Source organism: Sinocyclocheilus anshuiensis, unplaced genomic scaffold (genome assembly GCF_001515605.1).
Source record: "Sinocyclocheilus anshuiensis isolate Anshui unplaced genomic scaffold, SAMN03320099.WGS_v1.1 scaffold1455, whole genome shotgun sequence".
NCBI classification, from domain to species: Eukaryota; Metazoa; Chordata; class Actinopteri; order Cypriniformes; family Cyprinidae; genus Sinocyclocheilus; species Sinocyclocheilus anshuiensis.
In genome coordinates, this window is record NW_015541012.1 from 1312599 (window position 1) to 1325819 (window position 13221).

The 13221-nt window shown below is 36.4% G+C and overlaps 1 protein-coding gene and 1 pseudogene across 2 annotated transcripts in view; one reads left to right on the forward strand and one right to left on the reverse strand.

Annotated features, from left to right (window-relative positions):
* The window catches only part of LOC107690460 (E3 ubiquitin-protein ligase CBL-like), a 45437-nt gene extending 37460 nt beyond the window's left edge, over positions 1–7977 (reverse strand). For both annotated transcript variants that reach the window (XM_016488817.1, XM_016488816.1), the window contains exon 1: positions 7454–7977. In XM_016488817.1, the coding sequence (XP_016344303.1) occupies positions 7454–7600 (147 nt within the window). In that variant the 5' untranslated portion in view covers positions 7601–7977. The remainder of the gene's footprint in view (positions 1–7453) is intronic.
* Positions 7978–12435: 4458 nt separating this feature from the next.
* LOC107690478 (coiled-coil domain-containing protein 153-like) overlaps positions 12436–13221 on the forward strand; it is a 3313-nt pseudogene continuing 2527 nt past the window's right edge.

Here is a 13221-nt window from a genome sequence, read left to right on the forward strand (position 1 = left end):
TAATCTGTGCGACCTCAAAATATATTTGGGAGCATTTGTGCGAGTGCATATAATTGTTGTCGTGCGACCTGTTTTCATTTCTCTAAAAACGTTCAGAGTATGTGCCTTCTGAGTGTTGATACGGTGACCTGTCTGCCGTTCTATGAAACGTTAGGCTACATAACAAAATTAAACTTCATCTTTACATTTTTAACTTTAATGCAGATTTTAGATTGGTTAATATTAGCTGTCAATCACTCAGTCACTGCTTTCCGCTGTCAGGTGACAGGGAGCTAACTACCGCGGGGAATGAAAAGGGCTGAAGAAGAGATAAAAATGAAAAGAACACTGACAGATTTCTTTTGTAAACCACCTAAAGTTACAAATAATGGTTCTGGTGATAGCGATCATGTGGTGAATGTTAGTCCACCAGCCGAAAAGGCGGCGTACAGTTTTCGGAGAGAATGGTTGAAAGACTTAGTGTGGCTTCGCTATGAAAATGCACTGTGCTCTATGCACTGCATTCACTGTAAAGCCTGTGGGACGGAGTTTGCAGGTAACACAGTGTTTGCCCTTGAATCAACTCATTTTAAGCGCGAGAGCTTAGTTAAACATGGAGAGAGTGCCAAGCACAAGAAATGCAGGGACAAGTGTGTGGCAAACAAATCAGGTTCAGCTTAATGCAGATTTTGTATTGGTTAATATTAGCTGTCAATCTCTCAGTCACTGCTTTCCGCTAACTACTGTGAGAAAAAGAAAGGGCTGAAGAAGAGAGAAAATGAAAAGAACACTGACAGATTTCTTTTGTAAACCACCTAAAGTTACAAATAATGGTTCTGGTGATAGCGATCATGTGGTGAATGTTAGTCCACCAGCCGAAAAGGCGGCGTACAGTTTTCGGAGAGAATGGTTGAAAGACTTAGTGTGGCTTCGCTATGAAAATGCACTGTGCTCTATGCACTGCATTCACTGTAAAGCCTGTGGGACGGAGTTTGCAGGTAACAGCGTTCGCCACCGAATCTACACATTTCGTAATTGTTGTTTTATGATGTGCGGTTTGACATTATCGAGTATATTGCAAAATCCAAAACAAAACGTGCACGCATACATGGCGTGATGAAGTCTAGTAGGTTAAACTAGTGCGCGTGTGCATTTAGAGTGCGTTCTTTCGCTGCATGATTCATTCTATTAAAATGCATCACAAAATTCAAGATATGGGGCCTTTATATCATTTCATATAGTTAATCAATACCACAAGATGAGTGCCGTTCCAAAAATCAGCATGACTACAAATTTGATATTGATTTTATACAAACTGTTCAATAAACAAGTTAATATTAAGAGACTTACATTTTAGACACCATATTGCCTGTTTTTGCTCTATTTCGCCAACAAAAATAATCCCGAATACAGCCACAGCGCTGTTTTGTGTCTCTGAGCAACATGACGGTGTTTCGTTCTTGAATGAATCAACCGTTTAAATGATTCGGTGACTTGCTGCCACCTACTGGCGGTTTTAATTTCACATTTAAAGTTTCAAATATTTCAATTATCAGTATTCAACGTTTTATGTTTACAATATTAAAATATTATGTATGCATGTGTAACTGCAGGCTAAATGCATTCATGTCCTGCATTAATCAGTGTCTAAATGCATCTAAATGCCATTTCAGATGCAGCTGCTGTGTTTCCTCTGCATTGCAAAGATGAATTTTGTTGATTAATACTTTCATTTGCTTGATAACAGCCCAAATGTCTTATTATAATTGACTGATTAAATATAAGAATTTGACTCAAATGATAATGCACACTTTTAGAAAAAATGGCTTTAAGGTAAAAATGACCATAAAAGGCAAAAATCTATTTGAACTTATTGGAAAAGATTAATTTCTGTCACTGCTGTGAACTGACCACCACACAGAATATGAAGAATATCAAAAACTTTAGGAGTCAGCTGTCCACTGTAGTCCTTAAGATATCAGCACAGTAACACTCAGTCAAATTATCGTTATCAATAAAATCCCAGAAAATATAGAGATATAATTTTTTGTCAATATCGCACAGACACCCCTAGCCACCGCTAACCTGTTCTGTGCAATTGGCAGAGCTGAATGTAAAGTTTAACACCGCATACACCATCCTAACCCTCGCCAAAGAAGAGCTCTCTCTCTGTGTTTAACCAAACTCAGATTAATTTTAGGTTGTTTACAAATGAAATCTGTCAGTGTTCTTTTCATTTTCTCTCTTCTTCAGCCCATTATTTTTCTCGCCGTAGTAAGCGGAAAGTAGTGACTGAGTGATTGACAGCTAATATAAACCAACCTAAAATCTGCATTAAAGTAAAGAATAGTAAGGATAAAATCTGTTAATATATAATTTGTAGTTGTAGTGCTCATTCATTTTTGGTGAGTGCTCCTAAATTTTTGCTGGTGCTCCTAACTTTTAGAAGTTGGGAGCACCAGTGCTACAAAGTAAAAAAGTTAATTTCGAGCCCTGCAAGGGCTTTAAAACTGTTAACCCAACCATAAATACACACAAAAACCTTTCCAGGTCACACACCACCAGAACATTCCAGAGAGAAGAATCTTAAAGTCCAAAGGATTTTTGTGAACTACATACGATGACAACTGTGTTTGCACAAAAGACACGATTCTGCAATCTACAGCACTACGCTGTCATGTCAATTTCCACAACATTTAAAGCTGGTGACTGGGAATGACATTGTGTGCTTTGCAGCTATAGGGGTTTAATGCTTGAGATTAGGGTTGGGCGGCATGATAAAAATGCTTTTTATCACCTTATTGTATACAATGTTTTTTTTTGTTTTTGTTTTTTGCTGTCAACTCGATGAGAAATTAATGTGTTTAATAACTTTGTTGACTTACTTTTGCATAAAATCCTTTACAAATGAAACATATGAATTTAAAAATAATAAAATATAAAACTATAAAAGTTTTATTCTTTCCTTTTTTTACTTAATCTATTTCTAATATTCATAACAACTGAACGAGTCTGACATCAGTGCAAGAATAGCTTCATGTTATGTAAAAAGTAGAGTCAAAACAGTAAAACTAATATCAAAATCATATACCACTAATTCCAAATCTAAATTTATTTGATAAAAAGACAGTAAAACAGTAATTTTGTAAAATATTATTACAATTTAAAATAACTGTTTTCTATTTTAATATATTTTAAAATGCAATTTATTCCTGTGATGGCAAAGCCGAATTTTCAGCATCATTACTCCAGTCTTACGTGTCACATGATCCTTCAGAAATCATTCTAATATGATGATTTGGTGCTCCAAAAAATATTTATCAATACTGAAAACAGTTGTGCTGCTTAATATTTTTGTGGAAACCATAATACATTTTTGATGAATAGATAGTTCAAAAGAACAGCATTTATTTAAAATAGAAATCTTTTTTTATAACATTATACATGTTTTTACTGTCACTTATGAACAGTTTAATGCATCCTTGCTGAATAGATAAAAAAAACCTTTTGAACAGTTCCATGCCAATTGTACAGCGAAATCTACACTAGTTTTACCATTTTTACAACCACATATATATCGTCATTACATCCAAACCTACTGAAGGCTACAAAGCTGTTGAAATCGTACAAGAAAAAAAAGCAAAAAAACACCCATTCCAGACAATAAATCATTATGATTAAGTGCATGGCCTCAAACCACTTCATTAGACAAACAATTTAATGGTTAGACTGATGGTCCACTAGCCTTTGCTTTAATTCAGACATAGTGGCTCTCTTCTGTCTGGACTAAAGCCACGCATCATCACCTTCTGAACTATTGATTAAGACGTGGGTGGGAAATTTGAGGAAACGGGAAACTGCTCAAGTGTCACCACCCCAGCAGCTCGAGAAGCGCCGTGCTGCGGGCACACGTTCCAGCAATAAGAGGCCAGCGCTGTGTGCAGCTGCTCTTAGTACTTGCAGCCGCTCTTATCTATTTTGTCTTCAGCAAAGGACCAGCTGTGATTGGGGGGTAGGGGAGCTGATGACATCACTAGGGGGTCACCATTCAGTCTGATTTGTGCTCCAAAGCGTTTGCCTCTCATGCACCCCCAGTCCTGACAGCCAGGAGATAAGGCTGTGGTGACAGGACATCCCGAGAATTATCAGCAAACACGCATAAATCTACATGTTCACGTGCAGACGTGTGTTAATTATGGCTTCCAGTGATAATCTGAATTCAGAAAAATAATCCAAAAGTGTGGAGAAAAGTACACTTGGTCTCAAGCATGAGAAATGATACCAGGAAGTCGATTAAAATAGAAATAATTTCAAATGCACCAATGCAATAATGCACTCAAAAATGCAAGTGCCATTTATAGTGTTAAATCTGCATTCATAGTATAAGAACGACCTTACAAAAGTATTCAAATACACAATCAACAACAACTATAATCAACATGTGGTTTAATGATTACTAAACCTTATCAGGAAATCAAGGCATAGATCATGTGTTTGTAAATATGGTGAACACAATAGTACACAATAGAACACAACAGTACGTTTTATACATGTGGAAAACCCATAGTCAAATACAGAATTCTATATTAAAGTTTTTGACTATGCAATGTTTTTTCATATTAAGGTTCACACGGAAGAACCACAACCGAGTTCTTTTGTATTTGGTAAGAGGTTGAATACTTACAGAGGATTTATAGAATATAACTAAATGGATAATAGTGCTGGGCGGTATGACCAAAAATTTATATCACGGTATTTTTCAAAATTATACCGGTTTCACGGTACATGACGGTATTTTTTTTTTCATGCATGACCGGGTGTTAAAGGGGTCATATGATGCGATTTCAAGTTTTCCTTTCTCTTTGGAGTGTTACAAGCTGATTGTGCATAGATAAGATCCCTGAAGTTGCAAAGACTAAAGTCTCAAACCCAAAGAGATATTCTTTATCAAAGTTAAGACTCTGCCACTCCCCCCTAAAACGGCTCGTTCTAACACGCCCCCACATATCTACCTCACTATGTGGAAATATTTGCATAATGCCGCCCAAATGTTCACGCAAAGAAAGAAGGCGTGGTTTCAGTAACCGCAGTTAGTGTTGAAGCAGCCATGTCAGGGAGACGCTGTGTGTTTCTAGGCGAAAGCAAAAGCACTTTATTTGGCCTTCCGAAAGTAGATGCATTTAGGAATCTTTAAGATTACTTACAACAGAACAGCAATGCATTTTATGGACGACCGTTTCGTGAACCTAGGAGAGGAGGTAATTCTGACTTTGCTATGACAATCTGGCGCTTCTGTTTAAACGACATACGGTATTGCGGTATTTTAAAAATTCATATAACAAAAATAAACACCGGTATTCGGTATGAACCGGTATACCGCCCAGCACTAATGGATAACATGAAAAAGTTAACTTTGGATAATAAATAGCCAAGCCATGATAGACTTAACAAAACTTTAATTCATGTGAAGAACCTTTTTTTTTTTTCAGAAAAGCCTGTTTTGCAAGTGGAACTTCTCCTAATGTCATATATCCTGAATCACTGATTGTCATGTTCATATTAAACACTCATATAAAGGTTTTACAGTCTAAGTCTCAGCACAGACTTGACATAAAGTGGACATTTACAATGTTATGTTGCAAAAACAAGGAGATTTGCTTATGAAGACAATGTGATATGTCACATGTGCACTATCCAAACTACCAGTGTGAAACTAAACAAATAGGAAGTTGCAAAGTTTTCAATCAGCAAGCATTATCTGCTCTTCTCAGTAAAAATTAAATAGTTTTCCTTTGCAACATGCATCTCAAAATGTACTAAATTAAATACCATCTTTAGTATCTAAGTATCAACAGGATAAGTTTAGAATGAGTCCCCTGTGACAGATGCACCATTTCGCTCATGTACCAGTGTGAACATCACAGGAAGTGTGAGATCAGTAACCACAACTTTTTTTTTTCCATGAACTGCAGCTTTAACTTTTGTATTGTGAGGCAGCAAATTCAACAAAAGAAAACCACCTAGACAGATGTTCACATAAACGTTTTAAGTTTTAAAATTTTACTAGAAAAGCTGGAAAAAGATTCTCCATCAGTTGATTAAATTCTTGGTTTATTACTTAGTACATTAACTCTGTAAAGCCTGACATATGAAAAATATGTCTTTTTTGAAATGGAACGCTTTATTGGAAGTTTATTTATGAAATATTTGTTAAAAACATCTTTAAAAAAAAAACGAATGCATATGTTGCATATGTGAAGAAGAAAATACTTCAGAGTTTTTCAAAGACCTGAACTAAGGAAAAATATGAAATTTGGTGCAGTTGCTGTTATTTATATTGCCAAAATGTAAGATGACATTCTGATGTGAAGTACTTTAGTCCCTTCAAAGTTCATCATGAAATATTAACAATATAAAAATGATTCTTGTTTACTTTATACAAAAAATACAAAGTCTTGTGTACCACAAACTGAAAGTAGACAATTACAATTTGACTCTAAAAGGCTTTTTACTTGCAAAAAAAGGTATGAACTATCAATCAGAGGGCAGAAGCCATGTAGCAGATTGTGTGCAAAATTTTGATCATGTTGATCATTTAGAGGTCTTAGAAATTATTAAATATGACACAGTAGGCTTTATATGGTTTATCAGGTGTGAAATAAGGACTGTGTGCCCAGCAGCTACATCCATACCTGATCATAAGACCAACCTTGCTTGGATAAGTCTGCATTAAACCCCAAAACATCTAACTTTTAATACAGCTGCATATTTAGCGGTCTAAAGCCATACTTTGAATGGAACACACCAGTTTATATTTCACTTTAATACAGATTATAAGTACTTAAAGATAAGAGAAAAATGATAGAACACTTCCTGTTTATCCAAAAAAAACTACATAGAAACATGAACAAGAGCAGCAAGTAGTGGTTGAAAGAGCAGATCTATCCACCAACTGCCCACCTCTACACTAAGCAAATGCAATTTAACCAAGTGACTGACCAGCAACAAGATCTGTAATGTCAGATACTGATTGCTTAACCAACTTTGGGATTTCCACACTGTTCATTTGAGCATCCTAAAGGAGTCACATTTGAACAGATATGTCCAAACCATTCCTAGTCTTCTTACTATACAAACTGTATTTACCAGTTAAAGAAATGCCACAAGCTATTAAGCTAGCAAACTAGCACAAGACCCTGTACCACATTCACAGGTCCTACTAGGCAAGCTGAGGCGTACGGGTACCGCAAATGATCTACTCTCTAAAACGGAATATTCCCAGAGTATTTGACGGCTGTATATAGTTTGTTAGCCTGCAAACCATTCAGCTAATTGCCTTAGCAGAGCTGTCCTGCCATATTGCATTTGGACTACTCCGCGCAGGCCATCCGGCTAAGCTAACAAGAGACCGAGGCTGCTAGCTACAGCGTCTCTCTGGTATCTATCTTTTATGTTTTGATTAATAACCACCCACCTTATCCATGAATTTCCAGCATTTCTCCACCGTCTTTTTGTCCACGGCCCCGGGCTGGTGATGGGAGTGGTGGAGATGATGGTGAGGCTGAAAAGCGTCCTTCATCATGCCAATAAGCCCCCCACCTTTCTTCAGATTTCCTGCCATATTCGGACTCCGGAGTGTTTTTTTCGCAGTCAAAATATAACTGGGATCGGATACCCCCCGGTGAGGACAGCGCCCGAGTCCGGTTCGGTTCGAGCGAGGGTCCGTCAAGCGGGGGAGAAGCGCTTTATCGATGCAAGACTCCCATTAAATCCCCCGTGCTGGAAACCACTGTTTCACGCTGTATTGTATGCACTCGGGTAGTGCGGCGGATCCGGTTAAAATGAACGTGTAAAAATAAGTTTTGATGGGTGTCTGGACGTGGAGGAACAACTCCATTCACAACGACACCCCGTGCGTGATGTTCCCTTTTCCTGCAGCTCTCTTTCTCTATCTGTGCGCTTCTGCAGAGCGATGTCAGATTCGTTCATTTGAGCCGGATCTTTTAAATGAATCAGTTGAACTGGTTCACAAAACTGGTCGGACTGAAATTTGAGATGTAAAATATATTTAGTATGGGTTAATGAACGTGCAGATTATATTTAAGATCGAAATGATTTATATGAGCGAAATCATTGCTACAATAATCACACTAAACACACGAAATTACAATAAACACAATCAAAACATAAACACAATAAACCCATGACTTGGAATGTTTTATTCATTTCTTAATTAACAGTAATATAATCAATAAACATTACAATAATCACTTGCATCACTTGCAAATACAGTATAACTCTGTTGAACAGAGAGGAAAAGAAAAAAAATCTAAGTAAATATTTATTTTTTTAATTTTATGAAGAGAAAATACTTTTTAAAAGATAAAAATATAAATGTTGTTTTAAAGCCTGGGTGTTAGGGACCACGTGATGACCTATTAGCGAAGTGACGTACAAAAATAGTTGAATCGGTTCTTTGAGGGGATCTGTTCGAAAGAACCGATTCGCTGAAATGAATCGGACTTCCCATCACTACTTTTGCAACGGGAAGTTCAGGCTGAGCAGGTCAAGAGCCCTCGCAAGCAAAACCTAGGAGAGGTGAAAGGGAAAAGTGATCACTGACGATTATTGTAAACACAGCAAATATTGTCTTTCTCCATATTAAAATGCAACATTAGATCGCGAAATTATAAACATGTTAGGGAAATAAACATCGCCTTCAACCTCCCCTCCCGTGCTCATGTGATTGCGCTTCCTGTTCCGCCTGTAAGACCTCGCCCTCTTTTACGTCTCACATGTTCTCCGCCCCCGTTTTTGCTCATCTTGCAAATATACGAATCTATGGGATGAAATTAGACTCAAAATGATTAATAGATGCACGCACAATTATCCATTTACTAAATAAATTTTATACATGTATCTTACTAACCACAAACGAATGCCTTTCAATTTGAGTCTGTGGAATTCAGGATGAAATGATTGTGCAGCGATTTGTACAAAATACAGATATGTTTGCAAATAAAATGTTATGTTCTGCATTAATATATCATATGCTCATGCAAAAAGGAATCCGTGCATAAGTGGATCAGGTGACATGCGTGCATTAATTGACGTCTAGTTCAAGTCGATCTTCGGTTCATTTGGATTTTGAAACTTCATTTACGGAATTTACAGCATTTAATAGCCTATTCCGCGCTCAAGTGGATCGCATAATTAATAATAATAATAATTTATGCATTTAGCATAAATAGCTAGAACATATTTTATATAGGCTACTTATTACTAAACTGTTTTCTGAGACCGTGAGCACGTTTACATAACTCACAAATATCATCTTATTAAATAACCAGGTTTCCCCGTTTACATGCACATCGGTAACCTGACAACGCAAGTAAGCTGCCTTTACATTACTTTATTAATATATCAGGTTATTTCCCTTTAGTGACGTCAAAATATAATCTTTTGCTTATCTGACTCCGAGTATTCTATATGATTGTCAGTTGTGATGTTAAATAAAGCTTGCAACATGTCAACTTGCAACATGTCAGCGTGAAACTTACAGCTCATATTATCCTCTCATGCAGTTATAATGCAGCGTTTTGACTGAACCACTTCTACTTCTGCTGCACGAGATGAGAACACTTTTATCATTTTCTGAGGCATGAAAAAGTCTGCTTGTGTGATATATTTCCTTCTTTCTTTAATGCAAAACGTTTGCTCTGTCTAGATGCGCTTAAATCTGCACTAAGGATGCGTTCCTGTCACTTATCACATGCGCACTTCAATAAACCGACAGAAAGCGGGTTATTGCGTTTACATACCGCGCGAAATCGGGGTAAGAGGCAAAAAACTACCTCTGTCGACCGGTTTATGCTTACGCCTTACTCCGATAAAAGAAACGGGTTACCGCGTTTACATGACCACGTGCGTTTTCGGTTTATTAAGCATAATCTGCTTAAGAACGTGCATGTAAACGGGCTCATTGTCGGCTGTAAAGATGACGTTGAAGATGCTCATGAACGACTTTATTCTCGAAATTTAATAATTTTTATTCTCAATATTTTATTTCTACATTTTTCTGGATATTTAATGAGTTTAATCTCGCATTATAGGCTAATGACTTTATTCTGGAGTTTTTTTTGTTTGTTTTGTTTTTTATTGTTTGGCCCTATAATCCTCTTTATTACTCTCTCATTTGGCACGAATCCAAATGTTTCCATATTCACAATGTTGGATATTTGAATTTGAATGCTACAGGCTATTATTATTACTATGTAAACCAGGCTTTGTACTTAACCCGCTTTCCAAAAAACAAACAAAAAAAAAATCATGGTTTTCTTCACATGAAAAATCATCCTCTTCACATGAGCAAATATGCGCTTGGCCCGAGCTCAGGCTAAACGGCACGGATTGTACTACGGGCTGTTTTAATTAACCAGTGTATCTAGATTCTATAGTGTATCTATATGTTTGGTTGACTGTATTTTATTCTGATAATAAACAGGCTGCAGCGTTTGCAATGCTGTAAGCATATGAAAGGTGCATTTCTCTTGTAGGCTACTGCAGTGCAGAGATGGCTAATCAGCATCGTCTACTTCATCTTTGCATAATAATAATAATAATAATAATAGCCTACAAGGAAGGAATAATAATAATAATAATAATAATAATAATAATAATAATAATAATAATAATAATAATAATAATAATAATAATAATAATAATAATAATAATAATAATAATAATAATAATAATAATAATATTAATAATAATAGCCTACAAGGAAGGAATAACTGACCCAAGGTGACCCAAAAAAACAAACAAACAAGGTACCGTCACAAACTTCTTGTTTGGCCAAATTAATATAAGCTATTCTGTGTCTTAAGACAAGTTAAGTTAGAACAAGTTCAATAAAACATCTTTATTATATTTATACGGTAGAGGAGAATAGCCAAACCAAAAAGAAACAAAGAAACTAAATATAACATTCATAAAACCGTACTCAATGGAATGCGCACATGTGAGTGGGGCTAGTGCCATCTAGTGGTCGCTGATTTTCTGTGGCTCATCTGCGCGTGGATCGCGAGCTGTGTGTGTGTGGATTGGACAAGGCTAAAAGGGCGGAACGAAAGTCTCAAAATTCAAACGAATCAAATAGAATCGACTCAGAAGAGACGTGAATGAATGCACGCGTGTCGCCTGATCCACAAATGCACATTTTAATCGCTACATGCACAAATTATTATACTTTAATACAAACTATAACATTTGTTTTCACAAATATGTCTCTATTTGAACAAAATGCTGCACATTAATGTAATTCTTAACTCTGCATGCACCGGTTGAAAAGCATTTGTTTCAGTATAGTGAAGCACATTTGCGAATTTTTCAAATCGTGTACAAGTTAATGAATTGCACTGGGCCTTGTTCGTTGGTAGTTGTGTGTGTAGGGGACGTGAAATGCTGTGAACTGCGAAAATGAAGTCTCAAAATCCATATGAACCGAACAAGATCGACTCCAACTAGACGTCAATTAATGCACGCGTGTCACCTGATCCACATATGCACGGATTCCTTTTTGCATGAGCAATTTATGATATATCAATGCAGAACACAACATTTTTATTCGCAAACATGTCTGTATTTGTACAAATCGCTGCACAATCATTTAATCCTGAATTCCACAGACTCAAATTGAAAGGCATTTGTTTGTGGTTAGTAAGATACATGTATAAAATGTATGCAGTACATGGATAATTGTGCGTGCATCATCCCACACGAATCCTACTATGGAGAAAAGCATGACTAATGAATATTAAATAGGGCACGTAACCGGAGCACTAGGAAGGTTACCAAGCAACGTATAAATTAGGCTAGTTAATATTCATGAGCAAAGCATTGGCAGAAGTAGCGCTTGTATATTGTATTTTCGCCGCCCTCCGGGTTAAAGAGATTAATTATGCAGATTTTTTTTGACACATTCCACGAATTCTGGTCTTATATGTTTTTGTACGTTCACCGTTGTATGATGCTTGATTCGCTGATCATCTCTTATCATTTCAGTTCATCTTCGCTTTACAAATATACACAATTAAAAACTGAATTGAAATAAAAGTTAACACACTTGTGAATGAGGGCTGCCTCTACAGAGTACGTCATATACTTCAAATAAAATAGTGAGATTTTTTTAAAGAATCTAAGCAATTCAGAAATATCTTAAAATACTTTATAGTCCATAAAACAACACGACGCGCTTAGCAACTGTACACACTTCCAGGCAACGAGCCGGTAACGTGGTGCAATGCGGATACGCAGAACAACTGTAATTGGCCTTCTGGAGAGATGATTGGCTACCATATCTCTCTAACCACGCCCACGCTACCAGGCGGCTCTGTATACACAATACAGACACAATGAGACTTTTCCTTCTGCATGCAGATCTAGAATCTTTACACCATGCCACCAAAAAAGAAAGGGAAAGGAAACAGCAAAAAGGAAAAATCCAAAAAGAGCACACCAGAAAAAGGTGTTTTTCTATAAACTATAACATTATATTTTATAAACACAAAATAATAATAAAGTAGTATTTGATTGGCATGCTATATTTCCTTCTCTCTCTCTCTCTCTCTCTCTCATTATATAGATGATGGACTTGCAGAGAAGTACCAGAGAAGTGCCTTAGATGTGGCTGTTTTGAAAGAACATGTTGGTAAGCCAAATATAATTGGCCCGTTCTAGGAGTTGATCTCTGTTTGCTGATGTTCAGTTCTATTAAAACATTAAGAAAGTAACTTCTCTACAAATCTTGTCAGCTCTGAGGACCAGTATAGCGTGTCAGGCCTCAGCAGTGAGAGATTACTTGAAAAATCAAATGAGAGATCTGGAGCAGGTGCTCAGTCAGGAACGATCAGACATGAAGGACATCACTGCAGGTCTGTATAAAGTATATTGCTTTATTCCAGTTTTATTGATATAGTACACCTGCATGAAACAATGTGTACTTCATAATACTCATGTTTTATGCTGTAGTGTTTTGGAAATACTTGATGAAAATGAAAGTGCATGTTGCAGTCCACAGAACAAAACATGTTGAAGAATGCTGAATTTTATGTCTCAAAAAGTTTCACTTAATATCTTGAAGCTTCCCCACAGATCCTATCTAAACTGTTGATACTGAAAAATCTTTATTATATACAGTATATATATATATATATATATATATATATATATATATACAGTGGT